The sequence below is a fragment of the Chlorocebus sabaeus genome, chromosome 23, assembly GCF_047675955.1.
Source record: "Chlorocebus sabaeus isolate Y175 chromosome 23, mChlSab1.0.hap1, whole genome shotgun sequence".
NCBI classification, from domain to species: domain Eukaryota; kingdom Metazoa; phylum Chordata; class Mammalia; order Primates; family Cercopithecidae; genus Chlorocebus; species Chlorocebus sabaeus.
In genome coordinates, this window is record NC_132926.1 from 13,874,034 (window position 1) to 13,897,032 (window position 22,999).

The following is a 22,999-nucleotide window of genomic DNA, read 5'->3' on the forward strand; positions in this document are numbered from 1 at the left end:
TAATCCCAGCTATTCAGGAGGCTGAGGCATGAGAATCACTTGATCCAGGGTAGAGGATGCAGTGAGCCAAGATCACACCACTGCACTCCAGCCTGGGTGACAGAGCGACACCCTGTCTTAAAAAAAAAAAACAAAAACAAAACAAAAATATTCTGGAGCATGAGTTCAAATCCTACTCTGACATGATTACTAGGCATGAAGTCTCAGACAGATTTCTCAACCTGTGCCTTAGCACTTGCAACATGAGACTAATAATAGTATCTTCTGATGGTGGCCGTGTTCAGCAGGGATTTCAATAAGCCACTTTTTAGCTACATGTAGGATTGCGCTTGCTGGCTCCCTTGCAGTTGAGAGGGTGGGTTCGAAGGATTCGCTCTGGCCAACTAGTGAGTGAGCGTTGTGTTTGGAAGTGGTGCGTGCTACTTTTTGGCTGGAGCGCTTAGTCACCTCTTTGAGACCCTCCAGAGCCCTCTTTTCCCACTAACAGAAGCCAGCAGCATTTGAGACAGTGGCTGCTCTGTCAGCCTGGATCCCTAAGTGACAAAAAGTAGCAAAGCTCCTTTTTTGTCACTCCCTCACCACATGAATGAAGGTCTGGAGTAAAAGGAAGAAAACAAACTTTGTTTTTTTCCACCACAGATTTAGGGGTTTGTTACCCCAGCATAATCTGGCCTCTTCCAACTGATACAGAAGCTGCCGCCAGAGATGGAATGCACTGAAGAACACAAGCCGGAACTGTGTGGTATTGGATCAGAGGCTGGCAGCAGGTGGCAAAGAAGGTGTTATCAGAGGCTAGAAGGATGCTGTTCGTTTAGGAAGAGGTGAACCTGATGCCATGATACCTTGGAAGGTAGGTCATGAACCAATGAATCTGTGGCCTTAAGAGAAGCTGGCAAACATTGTTAGTAGCTGGTATTGGCAGCTTTGTTTCCATTTGATGATTTACTCCAAGAAAGAGGTAGGTTCAGGAAAGGAATGGCCGGTTTGCAAGCAAAAAGGAAGGGAGAGAGGGATAAGGTGTTATGTAAGGAAGTGATTAGAATGATGGACCATGGAATCTCAGCCAGGCGAGGAGGGAAATGAGGACAATGGGCATTAATTGAATGGACGGTGAAAAGATGGTGGATTGGTGCATCGAAGTCCTCATGGGTTAAGTGACTGTTGGATTTGGGGTTCCTAGGGGCAGTGAGATGGAAAGATAAGTGGGAAGGAAGGAGGTTTGGATGGGAGAAGATTAAAATTAAAATCACATGAAGAGGTAAGAAAGACAGTGTTTTCCATCAAAACTACTTCGGGTTCTTCCTCAGTTCTTGTCCCAGTGTTTCTGGAAGCCTTCCTGTGTGGCCCAGATTAAAAAAAAAAAAACCCTGCCAAACACACTGGCTGTTACAAGCAGCTAGAATTCTTGCATTGTATTTTCGGGCACCTGAGTCCTCCAGGCAGGGAGCAGAGGCTCGCCTGGAGGCAGTGGGATGGGAAGGATCTAATGAACGGTGGGTCCCAAGCAGTAGACAGGCGGCTTGGTGGTCACCAGGGGATGGAAGAGGCAAACCTAAGACATAAGTGAAAAATGCAAAGGCAAGATTTAGAGAGAAGTTCATAAAGTGCTTTTGCTCAAGAGACCAAAAAACCAACTTCAGTACTGGGCGCCTGTACTTACAATCTATAGGAGGTAAACCCTCAGGGCTCCGGCTCCTGGCCAGCACCTGTGTGTGATGTTTTCCCTGGCAGCCCTGAGGAGGAACCTGGTGCACTGCCGTCTCCACAGGGAGTTGCGGTCAAGGACTCAGTCCCTCCCCTGCTCATGTTCTGTGTCTTCGTTTCTGGGTCCCACTATCTGAGGGCTTGGGCAGAGGCCATCAAGAGGGCAAAAGCTGAAGATGCTGTTCCCCACTAACTCAGTACTTCTCTGCTCCTACCCCTTCCTCCTCACCCTCCTCACTTCCAAAAAACTGCCGTCTTTTGCTGGGGGCTCCTTCAATAGAGACAATTCTGACTGCGCTGATCAACTTGGCCCTTGCCAGGTGTGCTGTTCCACGGGGGGAAATGGAACAGGCAATCGGTGCTTTCTCTATTTCAGTCTATTGCTTATACTATCACAGTGACTGCAGACTTAACGCTTGCGTTTTGAGCTCCTGGCTTTATTGGCTCCTCCGACGCCCGTCAGCTCAGCTCTCTCCCTCACAAACATCCTCAGCATGCAGTGTGCAGCCCAGTGACCAAAGAGCAGGAGTAGCAAGAACTTTGTTTTCAGGCCCTGACTTCAATCGTTCGCCTTGTTGGAATCTCTGGGAGCATCCTCTGTTGTCAAAGAGGCCCCAGGTACCAGCAGGCATGGCAGAATTGCTCAGCCGTTGTCTTTCAGTTATTCAAAATGCCATCCTAAATCTGCCTTTCCCAGCCGATGACAAAAATGATACAGCATTTTAAATAGTGGGCTTCAGTCCTGGCCCTACCTTAGAATCACGCGGGGAGGTTATATAAAAAAAAATACCAATGCCAGGCCTTTCCCTAGAGCATCTGATTTTCATGTTGCTGACTTAGACCAGAGATGCAATTCTGCTCCAGAAATCTCAGCTCTCTCACCCTCCAGCTACACTACCTTGACTGACTGATACCACCTTTCTGAGCCTCAGTTTCCTCATCGGTGATACAGGGTGATAACACTTGCCTCCTGGGGGTGCTGTGCATGCGGATTCAGTGAAAGAAGGTGCATGGAAGCACCCTGCATGCAATGTCTTCATCAGAATACTAACCAAGAGCTGTAATGTCAGAAGGAGCTTCCTGTGAGTCAATGGGCCTGGAAGGACTCCTGGGAAGTGGTAGACTTTGCATCTTCATAGAGGAATGCTGAGATTGGATGGGTGGACAGGCAAAGGGGACACTCTTAGTCATTGGCAACTGCACTATTTTTTTTCTTTTTTTCTTTTGAGACAGAGTCTCACTCTGTAGCCCAAGCTGGAGTGCAGTGGTGCAATCGTGGCTCACTGCAACCTCCGCCTCCCAGGCTTAAGCAATTCTCATGCCTCAGCCTCCTGAGTAGCTGGGGCTACAGGCACATGCCACCATGCCCAGCTAATTTTTTGTATTTTAGTAGAGATGGGGTTTTGCCATGTTGCCCAGGGTGGTCTTGAACTCCTGAGCTCAATCTGCCCGCCTCTGTCTCCCAAAATGCTGGGAACACAGGCATGAGCCACCATGCCCTGCCTCCTGCACTTTATAAGACTGCACTTTGGCCGGGCACGGTGACTCATGCCTGTAATCCCAGCACTTTGGGAGGCCGAGGCGGGCGGATCACCTGAGGTCGGCAGTTTGAGACCAGCCTGACCAACATGGAGAAACCCCGTCTCTGCTAAAAATACAAAATTAGCTGGGCGTGGTGGGACATGCCTGTAATCCCAGCAACTAGGGAGGCTGAGGCAGAGAATCTCTTGAACATGGGAGGTGGAGGTTGTGGTGAGCCGAGATCACGCCATTGCACTCCAGCTGGGGCAACAAGAGTGAAACTCCGTATAAAAAAAAAAAAAAAAAAAAAAAAGACTGCACTCTGGCCTTCCTCTGTCTGTCCCTTATCCTGTGAGGCAAGGAGTCCATAGGGACCAAGTGCCATGCCCCCCAGAAGCCACGTCTCCGACCTTCTGGATTATGCATCAGGCACTCAGAGCTCTGTCTGAACGATGCGAGCCCTATTCCAGTCCTCCTCCCCAGGCCGGTCCCCCGAGAGACCCTGCTCCCAGTTTGCAACTCTAGTTCCAATAAGTGGCTTCAAGGAGGCTGTGTGAAGGGCCTGGGGACAGATCTTGGACTGGAGGACTGAGTGTCTACAGCAGTGTGCATGAGGCCCTTCCAGGGCTGGGAACCAGGAGTGGGAAGAGGAAGGGGAAGCCACGGACCAGGGTCCTTACGGATGCTCTTGCTCCACGCCACGCAAATGCTAGGGGCAGCTCTGACACCGGTGTTCATTTTGCAGCAGTTCATCAAGTGGAATGTTAGTGTCGGCACTTTCAGGAATGTTTGTTTTGTTATTAATTTAAAAATCATGAGGCCGGGCGCAGTGGCTCATGTCTGTAATCCCAGCAGTTTCGAAGGCTGAAGTGGGTGGATCTCTTGAGGTCAGCAGTTTGAGACCAGCCTGACCAATGTGGTGAAACCCTGTCTTTACTAAAAAAATACAAAAATTAGTTGGGCATGGTGGCGGGTGTCTACTGTAGTCCCAGCTACTCGGGAGGCTGAGGCAGGAGAATCACTTGAACCTGGGAGGAGGAGGTTGCAGTGAACTGAGATTGCGCCACTGTACTCCAGCCTGGGTGACAGAGCAAAACTCCTGTCTCAAAAAAAAAAAAAAAGTCATACTTCTAACGATCAAAGAAACACTGAGCTTTCTGCCTGGGACACAAGTGCTTGATACATGTTAGAGTAGCAGTATCCAGATGCAGTGCTCACCGTAGCTCAGATGGGCCAGAACATCTTGCTTAATGCAAGGTTGGCAGGGGAAAGCACTAACTAATGGAACATGGTTTCTTCCCATTTAAAACTGCCTTCTTTGGATAAAGGTTCATTCTCTCAGGTCTTCTCCTACCCCATTCTTCTTCCCTTCACCTCAGGAGGCGTCTGAGCGAGGGAGAAGCTGGCAGACATCATGGTGCTGGTGGATGGGGTGGGAGTTCTGTTCCGCCTGTTCTCTGAGGCTCCTGCCGATGCCGTGGGCACATGGCCCCTCTTGCCTGGTCTTTGAGCACCAGCCTCCACCCTTACTGCTTCTGCTGCTGAGGTGACTGCTGCTGGGCACTCACTGATGCTTGAGTTGAGTCCTCTCCTGTGGCCCAGGATGGAGCCGCTGACTCTGAAACTCAGTGGTCAGCTCCCCGCAGCTCCCAGCACAGGGCAGTCCCCTCAGAAGACTTGCTAAGTGTGCTCCCCCACTCCAAGGCAACCCCTGGCATTTATGTAAACTTGTATTTATGTATTTATTTATTTATTTTTGAGACAGTGTCTCACTCACAGTGGTGTGATCACAGCTCACTGCAACCTCCACTTTCCTGGGCTCAAGCGATTCTCCTGCCTCAGCCTCCCAAGTAACTGGGACTACAGGTGCATGCCACCACCCCAAGCTAACTTTTGTTTTTGTAGAGACGGGGTTTCACTATGTTGTCCAGGCTGGTCTTGAACTACTGAACTGAAGCCATCTGAAGCCCACCTCAGCCTCCCTAAGTGCTGGGATTACAGGCCTGAGCCACTGCGCTGGGCCCATTTTAAACTCTTAATTCTCAGCTACCTTATTATTCTCTATTGCCAATAAGAGGGGGAAAGAAAGAAAAAATGAAAAAACAGGCAGAGCACTTAGTGCCAGGCTGTCAGCAGGTATTTTCACATTAAACGTTGGTCTCCTCAGCCAAAACTCACAATCCAGTAAGACAGGCATTTTAGCTGAACATTCTCATCCAACCCTAGGCTTATGCGCTGAATTGTGTCCCAGAAAATTCACAAATTGAAGCTCAAATCCCCAATGTTACTATATTTGGGGATGGGGCCCTAAGGAGGTAATTAAGGTTAAAAGAGGTCCTGAGAGTAGGATCCTAATCCAATAGGATTGGTGTCCTTGTAAACAGGGGAAGAAAAGAGCTCTCTCTTTCTCTCTCTTTCTCTCTCTTTCTCTTTCTCTCTGTGTGTGTACAGAGGAAAGGCCACATAAGGACACAGCAAGAAGGTAGCCGATTACAAGCCAAGAAGAGAGTCCTCACCAGAAACTGAATTCTTCAGCACCTTGATACTGGACTTCTAGCCTCCCTCCAGAATAGTGAGAAAATGAGTATCTGTTGTTGAAGCCACCTAGCATGTAGTATGTTGTTACAACAGCCTGAGAAGACTAATATACCTAGAGACCCAAATGTAAAGCCTTCTGGGAACCCAAGCTGATAGTCACTGAAGCATTCCTGGCTCTGAGCAGGTTTGTTACCTAGGGTCACTGCTACTTCTAGGTTTCTTGGGACCCAGGGCCCACTGGAGTTATAGTCCCGTTCTTTTTTGTTGTTGTTGTTTAGACAATCTCACAGTGGCGTGATCTTGGCTCACTGGAACCTCCGCCTCCCAGATTCAAGCGATTCTTCTGCCTCAGCCTCCCAAGTAGCTGCATGCCCGGCTATTTTTAATATTTTTAGTAGAGATGGGGTTTTGTATGTTGACCAGGCTGATCTCGATTCAAGTACTCAGTCAAGGTCTCAAGTGATCCACGCACCTTGGCCTCCCAAAGTGCTGGGATTACAGGCATGAGGCACTGTGCCCGGACTGTAGTCCCATTCTTTTCCCTGCCTTCATCCTCTAAAACCAGGTTCCAGCTCCCCTGCTGTATTCCTGTATTTCTCCTGGTACTCACCATGTCATTCCATTGGCTCAGGAACTCATCTGCAATGCAGGGAAATTCTTCAGGAGATTGTTTTGTTGCCATTTTCCTCACGAATAATTCCCACTTTGAGAAGCTTCAGACATGACTGTAAATTTCACTTGGGGCAGGAGGGACAGGGAATGGGAGTGCTCATGCCAAGGAAAGAGGTCGCGTTTCCCCTGCTTCATCCCCCATCCTGGGGGTATAAACCTTTAAGGAGGAATCAAGAGCTCCTTTATGGAGCCCATCTGTTTCTGAGGAGGGGCTGGGTCCTGGGCCTCAGCTGCTGCAGAGCCCCTCCTTCCCCTAGTGAGCAAACAGTTCTTTTTCCCAGGGAGTCCACCTCAGCCTCAGGGCTTCATCCCAGCAACTAATAAATTAGCCTAGGATTGGAGAGAGGGCTTTTCTTTTCTTTTCTTTTCTTTTCTTTCTTTTTTTTTTTTAGACGGAGTCTCGCTCTGTCACCCAGGCTGGAGTGCAGCGGCGCAATCTTGGCTCACTGCAAAGCTTGCCCTCCTGGGTTCACGCCATTCCCCTGCCTCAGCCTCCCAAGTAGCTGGGACTACAGGCGCCCGCCAGTGCGACAGGCTAATTTTTTTGTATTTGTAGCAGAGAGGGCTTTTCAAGGCAACAGAACCAGCATAGACTTCAGTGAAAACGACATAGATTTTGGAGTCAGATTAACAAGGCTGTGATTTTTGGCTGTGAGCCTTTCTGGGGGATCTGAAACCAGGTACTGTCAGCTCTGAACTGCAGTGTTCTCATATGCTAAATAGGAAAAGTGATCTTGGCTTGTAGGGTTGTAATGAAGATTTCCATTGGTTATGGAAATAGACATGTACCTCATTCACTCTCTTCTTCCTGAGTCAGTCTTGCTAATACATCTGAACTGTAATTCCCTGTCTGAATTTTGGGATGGGGTAGGATGGGGGGAATGGTGAAAAAGTGGGTAGCCTTTTTAAAAATCTGATTTGGACCAGGCGCCATAGCTCACACCTCTAATCCCATTGTGGGAGTCTGAGGCAGGAGGATTTCTTGAAGCAAGGAGTTCAAGGCCAGCCTTGGCAACAAAGCAAGACTGTTCCTACAAAAAAAAAAAAAAAAAAAGTTATTTTAATTAGCCAGGTGTGGTAGGCTGAGGCAGGAAGATCACTTAAGCCCAGGATCACTTAAGTTCAAGGCTGCAGTGAGCCATGATTGTGCCACTGTATTCCAGGCTTGGCGATAGAGCAAGACTTGTCTCAAATAAAATAAAATAAAATAAAAAGTCTGATTTATCCTTTGTTGTTTTTCAAGAAGTATGCTCTCAGAAAAAGCAGACTAACCACGATTGCTGCCCACCACATGTTTAGAAAGGCAAATCCACCCTCCAAATGATACATTAGTGCGCAATCATTCAAAGACTAAATGTTGGTGACTTTGGCAGTGGGGATTTTTTTTGAGTGTATGCATGCATAAATGAATGAAAGGCCTTCCTAAGGTCTGGCTTGGAGGCATGTACTCGGCCTTGGGGGCATTCTCAGCTCTCCTCGGATTACCCACTCTCCCTTCCCTTTGGGGTGCTTTGGAGAGACTCCAAGGTACTGAGACCAGCATCTTGGGAACCGCAGGACGTGCCTTGCAAAGACAGATGCTTTCTGGTAGTCATTTTTCTGCCTGTTCTGCAGACACTTGGTGATGCCACTTGGGGTATGCTATGCCCTGCAGTGGAGACAGTCTGCTAACTAGACCCACATCCTGCCCCCCTACCTTGTTTTGCTATTGTGAAACCAAAGGGCTAGCCCAGTGGGGGACAGGGGAGGGCAAAAGAACACAATAAGGTCACAGGGCCCTGCTCTAAGTATGTCCCCGTGTGCATGCCATAGGGGTCGGGGGCCAGAGACAAGATCCCCCTGGTGCTGAGGAAACAGCATGGATTTAGAGCCCCGAAGACTGGCATTTAAGTCCTACCTCCTTACTGGCTATGTAAGTTTGGGCAACTAGTTTACCTTCAGAAGCCCTGTTGCTTCACATGTAATATGCAAGTGCTAACAAAGCCATCTCAGGGCTGCTGTGAGGAATAAATTTAACATTTATTTATTATTCACTTTAACCGTGAACGCAAAAGGGCTTAGCTGAAGAGTAAAGTAACAAAAGCTTATTGTGGTTGACTTTGGCTGTGAGTCAGATGATTGGTGGGTTTGACTATATTATTGTCCATCAATATTCAGTGTCCTTCCCCGGAGTCAGACTTGGTCATGTGACTTGGCCAAATGTGCGCAGAAGTGCCCCATCAGTTCCAAGGGGAAGTTTAAAAGCTTTTATTAGCAGTTCCCCAGCTCTCTTTCCTTTGTCCTAGGGATGGAGGGAGCATGTGTGAAAATGGGGCCCTGGGGAGTTGGGGACCGGAGTGATTAGAATGAGCACAGCTCCCAGGCTACTGCGTGATGGGCCCCTTACACCAGCTGGTTTAGGCCACTGGGATTTGGGGGTTGTTACTGCAGCAAAACCTAGCCTGGCATCACCATACAGATAGGTGCCGTTTCTTTATGCAGTTTAATAGAAAAACAACAAAACAAAACACGCACAAAGAAAACACATAGAAAATAATAGCAAACACAACACAGGCTTGGGGAGATGGCAGGCGAGCCTGAGCTGGGTGCTACTTGGTGCTGCTCTTTGGAAGAGGCCGGTAGACCCCGACCACCACAGCGTGGTCCCTCTCATAGGGCTCCAGGGTCAGCTGCTCTTGGGGCTTCAGGTTCTCCTGCTGCAACTTCCTCACCTCAGAAGCAAACACAGCCTCGGCAGATGCGGTGGAGTCGATGCAGTTGGCCTTGATGGAGATGAGAAAGTGGCCCCCGTTGCGCAGGAAGGTGTGGGCGTTCAGGGCCACGATGCGGGACTGGTCGGGCTGGGCCACGTCGGCGAAGATCACGTCCACCATCCCGATGAGCATGCGGTACTTGAGCGGGTGCCGCGCGTCCTCCAGGACCGGGATGATGTTGGTGCGCTTCTTGGCCACGTTGACCAGATCGCGGCCGGCGCGGTGGGAGAACTCGACGGCGTAGACCAGGCCGTCTGGGCCAATGATGTCGGAGACGTGGGAGACAGTGGTGCCCGACGCGGCGCCTAGGTACAGCACCTTGGACTTGGGCTTGATGTGGATCTGGTCCACCCCGCCCAGGATGGCCGCGGCCAGCTTGGAGCGGAATGGGTTCCACGTGCGGTACTCCTGCTTCACGCCGCCCTCGGTCACCGTGACGCGCCTCTCGCCGTACACCGACTGGCCCGGCACCATGTTCAGCGTGACCAGCGCGTCCTCCGCCCCGCGGTAGATGAAGACGCCCTCGTGCCGGTGCGGCTCCACCGACACCACCATGGCGCCCTTCCTGCGGCGGCTCTTGCTCTTGGCCACCCCGCCCCGCCGCTGTCCGCCGCCGCCGCCGCCGCCGCCGCCGCGATCCTTGCCGTCTCCGCCGCCTCGCCCCCGGCCCCGGCCGCCCCCGCCGAAGCCGCGCGCCCGTGCCCCGAAGCCGCCCTTGCCCCCCGGGCCGCCGCCGTCGCCCCCGCCGCCCTTGCCCGCGCCGCCGCCGCCGCCGCCTCGGCCCCCGCCCCAGCCGCCCCAGCCACCGCCCCCGCGGCCGCCCCCACCGCCCCCGCGCGAGCTCGCCGCCGACTTCATGGCGCGCCCCCGGGCGGGTGCCGCGGGTTACCGGTGACTCGGGGCGGGTGTCAGGGGGCTCCGGTGGCTCTGGGTGGTCGTCCCGGCGGCTGTCCGCGGGGCTACCGAAGGCGGGCGGCGGGCGGCGGGGGCGGGACCGGCTCTACCGCAGTCCCCGCATCCCGGAGCCGCCCCTTGACGCAGCGGCTGTGGCGCGATTGCATCACACCCGTCCTCGCGACCCTGCGGCCCGGAAGCCCTGCTTCCCAGCCTGCGTGCAGCCGCAGCCTGCTCCTCTTCGCTCACCCTGCCCCTTCCCCATCTCCCGCCTTCCCCAGGGACCCCTGGCACTTCCCTGGGCCACACGGACGGGGGCGTCTCTGCGGCAGGAGAGGGGGAGGTAAGCATCAGCGTAGGTCCTGGCTGTGCCACCAGTTCTAGGAATATTGATCAGCAAGTAAGTGTTGATTCTTCAGTGTGAATGGGGATATACAGAGAGCCAAAATGTCACGTTCATCCTCGAAGTCTAGTCTATGCTTCAAAATCACACACAATCTGCAGCATTTTCTGGAGGAAAAAGAGAGAAAGAGAGAAAGAGAAAGAAAGAAAAGAAAGAGAGACAAGAAAGAGAAAGAGATAGAAAAGAATAATTGGGCAGCAATAAGGGCAGCAACAAAGAGAGGAAAAGAAAAGAACAAAAGGAAAATAAAAGAATAACTGGGCACCACCAGTGGCCCTAAGGCCGCAACGCAGAAGCGTTAGCGTTTGGTCAGCACCAGGGACAGCGACAGCAGTTGGGGCGTCTACTGCTGGGGGCTTTGGGGCCCACACAAGAGCTGGGAAAAGCAGGATAGGTGGTAAAACAACTGGCCAGCCTCCCGTTAGTTGAAGTAAGTGTCTACTCCAGAGAGAGAGAGAGAACGCGCACCTGAATTGCTGAGCATGTACCGAACACCTGGTATGTGCAGTATGACTTTCGTTCCATCCTGGACCACAGCTCTTCCTGTCTCATACTCATGGACAGCAAGGCCAAGTCTGGTTTTCCCTGAGAACTGGAGTGTCTCCTTAATGGAGACCAGAATTTTATACACTGGAATGTGAACAAGAAATCAGTGAGTGAAATGTATGATTCCTGATACTCTACTTAGAGGTTTCCACTTTTGCTGTAAGTCGGATATTTCCAAAATGATGAACTACACTTGGTGTCTGTGAGGGTTAATTTTATTTGTCAACTTTACTGGGCTATGGGGTGCCCAGATATTTGGTCAAATAGTATTCTGAGTGTTTCTGTGAGGGTGTTTTTACATGAGATTAACATTTAAATTGGTATATTGAATAAAGCTGATTGCCGTTTAGGATGTGGGTGGGCCTCATCTAATCAGTTGAAGGCAGAAATAAAGTAAAATCCTTCCCCAAGGACGAAAGAATTCTCCTGCCCAATGGCCTTTCGACTGGCACATCAGCTCTTTCTGCCTGACAACCTTTGGACCAGGACGTTGGCCCTGCAGATTTTGGACTTGCTGGTCTCCATAATCACATGAGCCAATATATATCATATATATACACACACATATATATATGTCCTACAGGTCTGTGTCTTTGGAGAACCTTGAATAATAGAGATCCTGAGACAAAGACTTGAGTCCAAGTGGTTTGTGAGTTGACCCCAAGAAGCACATGTGGGGTGGGGGTGGGGGTGCAAAAACAAGATAGAAAAGATAGAAAGGTTAAGAAAGAACTGGGCACGGTGCCTCACACCTGTAATCCCAGCACTTTGGGAGGCCAAAGTGGGAGGATTGATTGCGCCCACGAGTTCAAGACCTGCCCTGGCAAGATAGCAAGACCCTGTTTCTACAAAAATAAAAGAAACTTAGCCAGGTGTCATGGTGTGTACCTGTAGTCCCAGCTACTGAGGAGGCTGAGCTGGAGGGGTCGCTTGAGCCTGGGAGATCAAGGCTGCAGTGACCTGTCCTCATACCACTACACTCCAGCTTAGGTGACAGAGCGGGACCCTGTCTCAAAAAAAAAAAAAAAAAAAAAAAAAGAGGGTACATTAATGAGAAGATGACCACAGTGGAAAATGGCAGCTCAACTGCTCTGAGTACTCTCTGAGAAACTGTGTGGAAGGCATCTCAGAATTGTTCTGCTGCAGGTTGGAGGCTGGGGCATTAATCTACTGTCTTAATTTGTTTTATGTTTCTATACCTGAGACTGGGTAATTTATAAAGAAAAGGGCTTTATTTTTCTTTTTTTATTCTAAGACAGGGTCTCACTCTGTCACCCAGGCTGAGTGCAGTGGCACAATTATGGCTATTGCAGCCTTGATCTCCCAGCCTCAAGTAGTCCTCCCACCCCAGCCTCCTGAGTAGCTGGGACTACAGGTGTGTGCCACCACACCAAGCTAAATTTTTTATTTTTTATAGAAATGGGGTCTCACTATGTTGCCCAGGCTTGCCTCAAACTCCTGGACTCAAGCAGTCCTCCTGTTTCAGTCTCTTAAAGTGCTAGGATTACAGGTGTGAGCCAGAGTGGCCAGCCACGTTTCTTTCTATATAGGTATAAACCATGGTGCCTGACAATTTTTTTCTTACTTTTTGTAGAGATGCAACCTCATTATGTTGCCCAAGCTAGTTTCCAGCTCCTGGCCTCAAGCCATCCTCCTGCCTCAGCCTCCTGAGTTGCTGGAATTCTAGGCACAAGCCACCACACTTGGCACCAGGTATACTTTTGTTTACAATTGACTTGTTATTCCGTAAGATGTGCCCTATAGTAATGATAATAATTACATCTGTGACTAGACCTCAGTAGTAGATATGGGGCACATGAATCATTCCCTTAGATTTAAAAAATGCATGAGAAATTTTGCTTATTTTCTCACACAACCATTCCAACAAACTGCCCAAGGAGTAACTAGCCATGATTGATGTGAAACCAGAGGTAATGCTCTATAACCCCATCCCCATTCTCATTATACTTTAAGCATCCATGCATGAAGAAACTTGTTTTCTCTAAGCCATGGTCCACTTCCAAAGGTGACTGACTCTAGGGATCTGATCTCCACCCCAGTGACAGGTGCAGCTACATTTGCTCAAGAGGAGTTGGGCTATGACGCAGTAACACAGAACTCCAAAATCTCAATGTATTAATACAACTATGTTTATTTCTTACGTTTTATGTCCACTGAGAGTCAGTAGGAGGTTTGCACCACACAGCCACTAAAGAACGCAGGCCCCATCATCTTGTGGCTGCCACATGAGAAAAAAGAGGGCCTCCACTGTACCGCTGAAGAATAGAGTGCAGATACCTCACAACCTTTTTGTATGTTTAGTCAAGACTTTGACACAATCATATCTACTCACCACGGATTGCAGCCTTGATATCCCAGGCTTAAGCAATTCTCCCACCTCAGCCTCCTGGCTGATGACTGGCCAAAGTCAGTCACATGGCCTGCCTAGCTGAAAGGCAGCTGAGATATATGGGTGCCATAATTGGGGAACAGTAAATGTTTTTACCTAGGTGTCTATTGCATAATGCCAGCTGGCACACCTGGATCAGTGTACCCAACACAAACACCTCAGGTGAAATTTACTGTTCGGCATGTATATATTTAAATGTACTCATCAAGACAAAATATAATACCTCCTTCCTAACACATGACTAAAACTCAGAATCATAGTCAACTCCCAATAATATATCTAATATAGCTGGTTAATTAATTAGAAAAAGAAAATCTTCTCCCTTCTTCTAGCCTCTGGGCCTTGAAGAGTAGCTAAAATCCCTTATTTGGGATGTCATTATTGTTTGGCCATTGCCTCTGCTGGGGGACACGTCGTCTCTTGGTGGCTCAGACTCTCACTCCATTCCCCACTGTAGAACTAGTGGCTGCCATTCAGGAAATGCTCAAAAAGCTTAGCTGGACTACTTTTGCAAAGGTCTTCTTTCCATAAGACACCTTAGAAATTCTCTGTAATTCTTCATTTTATGGAATAAGAATCTGAGATTTGGGCTGGGCACAGTGGCTCATGCCTGTAATCCTAGTACTTTGGGAGGCTGAGGTGGGTGGATCACTTGAGCTCAGGAGTTCGAGACCAACCTGGAAAACATAGACCCCATCTCAATATATAAAAAAATTTCTACAAATATCAAACTCCTACAATCTAAAATCCCCACAAAAATTACAGTGAGTCTAACTGTGCTCCCCTTCAATCCAGTACATTTTATTTTTTATAAACACCATGTATATGTATGTAATGAAATTGGTATGAAAATGCAAAGCAAGCCAAACAACAAAACAAAGCAAAAAAAATTGTTTTACTTTAGATGACCCCATGTACTCTCATTAACCAGTGAAATTTCTATAATGCAACCAAGTATTTTTTTGATGTGTACAAATGTATGGGGTACATGAGAAGTTTTGTTACATGTATAATGCAGTGATCAAGTCAGGGTATTTAAAGTATCCATCACCAGAGTACAGTACATTTTTATTAAGTATCGTCACCCTACTCAGCTATCAAGCATTGAATTTGTTCCTTCTATCTTACTGTATGTTTGTACCTTTTTCTTTTTTTTTTCTTTTTTGAGACAGAGTCTCCCTCTGTCACCCAGGCTGAAGCGCAGTGGCGTGATCTCAGTTCACTGCAACCTCCTCCTCCCAGGTTCAAGCGATTCTTGTGCCTCACGCTTCATGAGTAGCTGGGATTATAGGCACATGCCACCATGCCTGGGTTTTTTTTTTTTTTTTTTTGTATTTTCAGGAGAGATGGGGTTTCACCATGTTGGCCAGGCTGGTCTTGAACTCCTGACCTCAGGTGATCCACCCATCTCAGCCTCCCAAAGTGCTAGGATTACAGGTGTGAGTCACCTCGCCAGGCCTGTATGTTTGTACCTTTTAACCCACTTCTCTTCATCTTCCCTCCTGCCCCTATTCACCCTTCCCAGTCTCTTGTTATCTGTTTTTCCACTCTCTACCTCCATGTGATCAAATTTTTTAGCTCCCAGCCAGGCACGGTGACTCACAGCTGTAATCTCAGCAGTTTGGGAGCTGAGGCAGGTGATCACTTGAGCCCGGGAGTTCAAGATCAGCCTGGGCAACATGGCAAAACCCCATCTCTACCAAAAATACAAAAATTAGCCAGGCATGGTGGCACATACCTGTAGCCCCAGCTACTCAGGAGGCTGAGGTGGGAGGATTGCTTGAGCCCAGGAGGTGGAGGTGATGTGGTGTGATGATCACGCCACTGCACTCCAGCCTGGGCAACAGAACTAGACCATTTCAAAAAAAAATTGTTTTTTAGCTCCCACATATAAGTGAGAACATGGGATATTTGTCTATTTGTGCCTGGCTCATTGTACTTAAGATAATTACCTCCATCGACTGAATATTATTTAGCCAATTTTCTAGAATATTAATCCTGGCCATTTTGGGCTGACATTGGCCAAGAAGCAAAGTCAAAAATGATGAGAAAATTAGCATAAAATTAATTGTAGATGCATATTAACTTCTCTGTACCATTTATGCCCTAGTTTAAATCTGCTTTTAAAATTTATTTGAGGCCGGGCGCGGTGGCTCAAGCCTGTAATCCCAGCACTTTAGGAGGCCGAGACGGGCAGATCACGAGGTCAGCAGATCGAGACCATCCTGGCTAACATGGTGAAACCTCGTCTCTACTAAAAAATACAAAAAACTAGCTGGGCGAGGTGGCGGGCGCCTATAGTCCCAGCTACTCGGGAGGCTGAGGCAGGAGAATGGCGTGAACCCGGGAGACAGAGCTTGCAGTGAGCTGAGATCCGGCCACTGCACTCCAGCCTGGGCGACAGAGCAAGGCTCCTTCTCAAAAAAAAAAAAAAAAAAAAAAAAAAAAAAAAAAATTTCTTTGAGTAAGTGTGGGCCAGGTGCTGTGCAGTGGTTCACGCCTGTAATCTCAGCAGTTTGGGAGGCTGAGGTGGTGCATCCCTTGAGGTCAGGAGTTCAAGACCAGCCTGGCCAACGTGGTGAAACCGTGTCTCTACAAAAATACAAAAATTAGTCGGGCATGCTCACTTTGTCACCCAGGCTAGGGTGCAGTGGCATCATCACAGCTCACTGTGACCTTTGCCTCTCAGGCTCAAGTGATCCTCCCACCTTGGCCTCCAGAGTAGCTGGGACTATAGGCATCTTGAATAGATGTGGCAAGAGTGGACAACTTTGTTTCTAATCTATTGAGATGCTCATGTGGGGTATTTATTTCACTCTTCAGTTTATTAGTATGATGTGTTACTGGGAACTTTTGTTTTTGAGACAGGGTCTTGCTTTGTTGCCCAGACTGGAGTACAGCGGCCCAGGCTCAGCTCACTGCAACCTCTGCCTCCCAGGTTCAAGCAATTCTCATGCCTCAGCCACCCAAATAGCTGGGATTACAGGTGCATGCCACCACACCCAGCTAATTTTTGCATTTTTTTGTAGACATGGGATTTCACCACATTGGCCAGGCTGGTCTCAAACTCCTGACTTCAATCAGTTCACCTGCCTCTGCTGCCCAGAGTGCTGGGATTACAGGCGTGAACCTCCGTGCCAGCCTGTGATTTTATTTCATATGTTGAATCACCTTTACATTTCTCGGATAAATCCTACTTGGTCAAGTGTATAGTGCTTTTAGTATTTTGCTGAATTCAGTTTGCTAGTTATGAGAGTTTTTTGTATCTATGTGATAACTGATCTGAAGTTTTCTTATTTTATGATGCTTTTGGTTTGAATATTGGGGTAGTAATATCCTTATAGAATGAGTTAAAAAGCAATCCTCCTTTTTTTGAAGAGTTTGAGAAGGATTGGTGTTGTCTTCTTTAAAGATTTGATAGAATTCACCAGAAAAGTCATCTGGTCCTTGGCTTTTCTTTGTTGGAAATTTTTTGACTACTGACTCAATCTCTTTGCTACATAGGTCTATTCAGATTTTGAGACAGTTTAGATAGTTTGCATGTTTCTAGGAATTTGTTCATTTCATTTAAATTGTCTAATTTTTTTAAGCATACAATTGTATTCTCTATTCTTATTTTGTAAGGTCAATAGTAACCTCTCTACTCTCATGCCTGATTTTAATAATTTGAATCTTATCTTTTTCTTCTCAGTCTAGCTATAAAAGTTTGTCCATTTTGCTGATCTTAAGAAAACAACTTTTGGTTTAATTCATTTTCTCTATTGTTTTTCTATTCTCTAACTCATTCATGTCCACCATAATCTTTATCATTTTCTTCTTTCTGCCTTCAACATGTTAAATAGGTATTTTTCATTTTAGTATAATATTTTAATTACCTTGTCATTTCTCTTACTATATATTTTGGAGTTATTTTCTTGGTGGCTGCCCTGGGGGTTACAATTAACATCTTAATTTATAACAATCAAGTTCAGATTAATATCAACTTAATTTCAGTAGTATACAAAATCTTTACTCCTATATAGCAGTCTCCTATTCCCTTTTGTAGTTTTTATCATAAATTACATCTTTATACACTGTATGTACATCAATATAGATTTAGTTTCACTCAGTTCTTTTTATTTTTAAAAATTTTAATTTTTTAGAGATGAGGTTTCATTATGTTGCTCAGGCTATAGTGCAGTGGTTATTCACAGAGGTGATCATAGCACACTACAGCCTCAAACTCCTAGACTCAAGCCATCTTCCCACCTCAGTTTCCCAAACAGCTAGTACTACAGGGCATACGCCACCACACACATCTCCGCAGCTGCCTTTTAAGTAAGTTAAAAACAAAAAAGACATTACTGTTGATTTTTATACTTTTACATACTTAATTTTATAATCTTTTACACTTTTTAAATATACTTTGTACTATGTACTTGCCTTTACTGGTGTTGTGTGATTTTGTTAGTCTAGGGTCCTTACATGTCAACATTTAGCATTTCTTGTAAGGATGGTCTTCTAGTGACAAACTTTTTGTTTATTGGGAAACATCTTAATACCATCTTCATTTCTGAAGAATAGCTTTGCTGAATATAGAGGTCTTGACTGACAGTTTTCTTCCCTTTTGGCACTTTAAATGTCATTCCACTGGCCCTGTGAAGTGCCAATGGAAGGTAGGATTGGCACTGGAATTCTCAGTGGGGGGTGGCATTGGGGAGAGTAACTGAATTCCAGCAAACCACATACCTTTGGATGACGGAAGGCTTCAGGCAGCCCTGTGTTTGGAAAATCACTGAGTAGAGACCTAGGTAATAGATCTTAGTTTAGCAAACAGGTCCCTGTAAATTAAAGAATGGAATGAGGAGAGTTTATATTTATGTAGAGACGCTGGACCATACCAAGTCAAACGTTTTCCGACCAACTTAATTTTCTTCATTCCTCACACTATTGTGTTTAATCAATTTGGGGATGTACATTTTAACATTTCTGAAATTGCAATGCATCTCACAGTCATTATTAGTCAGATGATGATTGTGACATAGTCATCACTGCCTTCACATGAATATCAGGACTCAGATAAATAATCCTGGGAACTACAGTGGAACATCAAAACACTGCATCATCAATGTTTTTGGTAGCATAGAGGATGATATTGTCTAGAAAAGACAGATGTTAATGACTGCATCAAAAAGTATCTTAAAGAGTGGGACTCAAGTTTTAAGAGTATTTTAACCAATTTACTTTAGTTGTATTTTCCTTTGCTAAGTTTGTACATAGTGATACATGATACAAAGTCTAAAAGACTCTTTTCAGTATGAAAATTCTAACTTAGGAAAGTTCTATCAGTTTAAAAGTTTGTCAAAATTTTTTAGCAGTGCAAAACTATAGTATCTTGCAATCTATAGTTCTTAGAGCTATTGATATATAGTATTGTAATTTCCTAGAATGCAGTAAATAAGCTTGAGGTCACAGATCATTCCATTTGTTAGGATAAATGAATGAACACCTGAAAATCGTGTTTTTTCTTTTCTTTTTTTTTTTGAGACGGAGTCTTGCTCTGTCGCCTAGGCTGGAGTGCAGTGGCACAATCTCGGCTCACTGCAACCTCCGCCTCCCGGGTTCAAGCGATTCTCCTGACTCAGCCTCCCGAGTAGCAGGGATTACAGGCATGCGCCACCACGCCTGGCTAATTTTTTTATTTTTAGTAGAGACGGGGTTTCACCATGTTGGCCAGGATGGTCTTGATCTCTTGACCTTGTCATCCGCCCACCTCAGCCTCCCAAAGTGCTGGGATTACAGATGTGAGCCACCGCGCCTGGCAAAAATCATGTTTTTTCTATTAACCAACAAAAAAATTATTTTGACTTCTTTTAGAGGTCAAATGAAGGCAAGTTTAAGGGTCACAAAGGCCCATAGACTTAAATGAGATTAAGGATTATCTGAAGTCAAATTGGCTTTGTTTTTCCAAAGGCTAGCACATTAAAAACAGGCTAATCAGCACAACCATAGTCATAGCTACTAGAGACTAAGGCAGGAGGATCACTTGAGCCCATTAGTTCAAGGTTACAGTGAATGGCCAGGCGCAGTGGCTCACACCTGTAATCCCAGCACTTTGGGAGGCTGCGCCGGGCAGATCACCCGGAGGTCAGGAGTTCGAGACCAGCCTGACCAACATGGTGAAACCCTGTCTGTACTAAAAATAAAAAAAATTAGCAGGGTATGGTGACGCATACCTATAGTCCCAGCTACTTGAGAGGCTGAGGCATAAGAATCGCTTGAACCCGGGAGACAGAGGTTGCAGTGAGCCGAGATTGCATGACTGCACTCCAGCCTGGGTGACAGAGTGAGACTCTGTCTCAAAAAAAAACAAAAACAAACAAACAAAAAACCCAGTTACAGTGAACTACAATGGCACCATTGCACTCTAGCCTGAAAAACCCTCGTCTCTATAAACAAAAACAGGAGAATCAGAACTATACTACTAAGGAAAGGTTTCTAATATTATCTGTATTACCAAATAGTATTTATATATCTATAAATTATGGTAAGACAGTGGTTTTTTTGGTTTTGAGATGGAGTCTCGTTCTGTCACCCAGGCTGGAGTGCAGTGGCGTGATCTCGGCTCCCTGCAAGCTCCGCCACCTCCCTGCAAGCTCCGCCGCCTCCCAGGTTCATGCCATTCTCCTGCCTCAGCCTCCCGAGAAGCTGGGAACTACAGGCACCCGCCACCACGCCCGGCTAATTTTTTTGTATTTTTAGTAGAGACGGGGTTTCACCGTGTTCGCCAGGATGGTCTCGATCTCTTGACCTCGTGATCCGCCCGCCTCGGCCTCCCACAGTGCTGGGATTACAGGCGTGAGCCACCGCGCCCAGCCGACAGTGTTTTAAAGATACAGTTATGGCCTCAGGTATCTGAGATGATAATGTTCCAGTATATGAACTGATCATGACTTTTTGTTAATTTAACGTACTCCTCTAGTCTTTCATTATTTTCTCCTCCACCTCACTGCTCACTGAATCCTGTTTTTTTTGTGTGTTTTTTTTGAGATGGAGTCTTGCTCTGTCTCCCAGGCTGGAGTGCAATGGTGCGCTTCCCAGGTTCAAGCAATTCTCCTGCCTCAGCCTCCGGAGTGGCTGGGATTACAGGTGCCTGCCACTACATATGGCTATTTTTTGTATTTTTAGTAGAGACAGGGTTTCCCCATGTTGGGCAGGCTGGTCTTGAACTCCCGACCTCAGGTGATCTGCCCGCCTTGGCCTCTGAAAGTGCTAGGATTACAGGTGTGAGCCACCATGCCCGGCTGAATCCTGTTTTAATTCCTAAAATCTCCTGAGTCTTCTGACCCAAGGGCTCAATAGTCTAGATGAACTGTCTTTGCAGTTAGTAGAGTGAGAGGAAACTGCTCAGCCTCCCCATGTTTGTTGGAGGGAGCAGCGATCTAATGTGGACGTTAGACTTACACATACCAGTTTGTTTGTGAATGGAAGCTATTATGATAACTCATTAAGATCCTATCTAAGGTTCCTCTAAGCTTGGAGACTTTTAGAAATAGCATGGTATGATACAATTCATGCTCATTAAGCATTCATTTTTTTATTGTGTTGGCTTTACATGGAATCTCATTTCATTTTTGTGTTGGCAGATTCCATTAACTGCTGACTCAATAATCACTGTGCTGAGCTGCACCCCAAAACCTCTCGCTGCTACTACCAATCTCTGTATTCTGTGCTGCTACAAAGACTCCAATTTCACGAAATGAGACAATATGCCCTGCCCAGGGGATGAATAGTGACTGGTCTAAGGAAATCATGGCAATCCTCTTCTTAGCTTAAACATTCACTCTAGGTTTCTACCTTCCTTTGCAACTGGGAATGGCATCTGGCCAATGAGGTGTTAAAAGTTAAATCTTGAGCTTCAGGAAAATTTCCAATCTACGTTTCCTTGCCCCCTTCCCCCGAACCCAAGTCTGTTATATTGCCAATGTCATCTTTTCTTAAAATGGAAATAGCCTGAATTTGGGATTTTAACGTGCACAGGTGTGAATCTTAATTTTGTTCCTGAGCAATCCAGGGCAAGTTACTTATCTCTGCGCAGTCTCAAGTTTTGTTACTTGTAAAACAGGGTAAGTACCACTCACAGAACAATGAAATGAAACATGAATGGGACAATGAAGAGGTGTAAATTCTTGGGGCCTTTTCAGGGTCAATAAATGGGATTTCTTATCTAATTAAAATAAATAAATTAATAAAACACATTCCTGCAAAGTCAATACACTCTCACTGTGGTGCACAAATCCTGTTATTTCGTGGCCTCCACTAAGTCATTTTGGTTTAATGCTAAGCAAGACATAAGCATATTTGTGGAAGTGATTTTTTTCTTTTTAGAATTCTAGCTGTTAGAGACAAAGAACCACATTTTGCATAGTTCACAAATTTTCTTTACTTATGCTTGCATCCACATGATTGTAAAAAAAGCAAACAGTGCCAATGGCCACTTTGGTAAAACACACAGTGTTCAAAGCTACGAAGGATCACATCCTTTGGACAGGTTTTATTCCCAGGATATCGAACCCCTTGGCCATGACAGCAGCTACGGCTTCACACAGCAGCATACGCCACATGTTCACCTTCAGTATCTTTCCTGAAAACACAGAAAAGAGCTATTAACTCGTCTTCCTTTTGGAAAATCATTATTAAAGAATCTATGTTACTTGGAAATTTTAGTTAGAAGTGCACATGGCCCAACCCGCAGATGTTTTTGGGTTTTAACTAGAATCTTCTTTACCTTAAACTATGAAGACAATTTAAAAAACAAAGGCATTTCTGTTAAGAAATATGTTTTTAACTATTAAGAGAGATAAGGTCTGCAATGATGAGAACAGTAAATTTTACCTTTTAAAAATTTTTCCTAGGCCTCATGGTCTGAAATAACTATCAACTTCATTATCATATTGATTTTTTCCCCTAGTAGAGTTTCAGTCCTCAGGCATGACTTTAACAAATGCCTACTTGCCTTATAATACATTAATTCCGGCTACTTCATTAACTATGTAATATGACAGAGTGCAGAGAGCCTAAGGTAAGAAAAGATAACAATTGTTTTCTAAGAAGTTTCCATTATCAGAAACACCCAAAGATTCCTTCTGGGAGCCACAAACACACTGTGTTTGTTGGAAACATCCTACTCTCAGTCATCTTCCAATTGTTTTCTTTGGAGTCCTAAGGTTCCATCTCATGTGCCTAATCGTAGAAAAACAGACTAAGTGGGCAGAGTTCCATTTCTGGTTTAAAGCGCTACTTCACATTTTGTCTTTTATATATGATATGGATCACTGTGCAACTGTTAGGGAAAAAGTGGAAGTTTCCATGAATAAAATAAATCTGAAAACCACTCTCACACAATTCAAATGCTTTGATGGCACCCCATCCCTAATATGGCTACTAAATGAGACACTTGGAACTGGGTGCAGTGGTTCACACGTGTAAGTCCAGCCAATCGGGAGGCTCAAGTGGGAGAATCACTTGAGGCCAGAAGTTTGGGGTTTCAGTGAGCTATTTCACCACTGTACTCCAGCC

General features: G+C 46.2%; 3 protein-coding genes across 10 annotated transcripts in view; 1 reads left to right on the forward strand and 2 right to left on the reverse strand.

The window, feature by feature from the left end:
• PANK3 (pantothenate kinase 3) overlaps positions 1-22,999 on the forward strand; it is a 92,026-nt gene that overhangs the window by 41,444 nt on the left and 27,583 nt on the right. For 5 of the 8 annotated variants that reach the window (XR_012090792.1, XR_012090787.1, XR_012090786.1 and 2 more), the window contains 2 exons: positions 640-850; positions 12,626-12,744. The gene's annotated coding sequence lies outside the window, so the exon portion shown is untranslated. Of the gene's footprint in view, positions 1-639; positions 851-4,604; positions 7,653-12,625; positions 12,745-22,999 lie in introns of those variants that run through there. The other 3 variants (XR_012090790.1, XR_005234621.2, XR_012090789.1) reach the window with 3 other exon arrangements.
• On the reverse strand, positions 8,899-10,419 carry FBLL1 (fibrillarin like 1). Its single transcript, XM_008015254.3, has one exon. It carries the CDS (start codon positions 10,044-10,046, stop codon positions 9,024-9,026), a length of 1,023 nt encoding a protein of 340 aa, XP_008013445.3. The 5' UTR covers positions 10,047-10,419; the 3' UTR covers positions 8,899-9,023.
• Positions 21,838-22,999, reverse strand: part of RARS1 (arginyl-tRNA synthetase 1) — a 36,867-nt gene continuing 35,705 nt past the window's right edge. Inside the window, exon 15 of the mRNA XM_008015256.3 lies at positions 21,838-22,064. Coding sequence (XP_008013447.1) covers positions 21,955-22,064 — 110 coding nt within the window. The 3' untranslated portion in view covers positions 21,838-21,954. The remainder of the gene's footprint in view (positions 22,065-22,999) is intronic.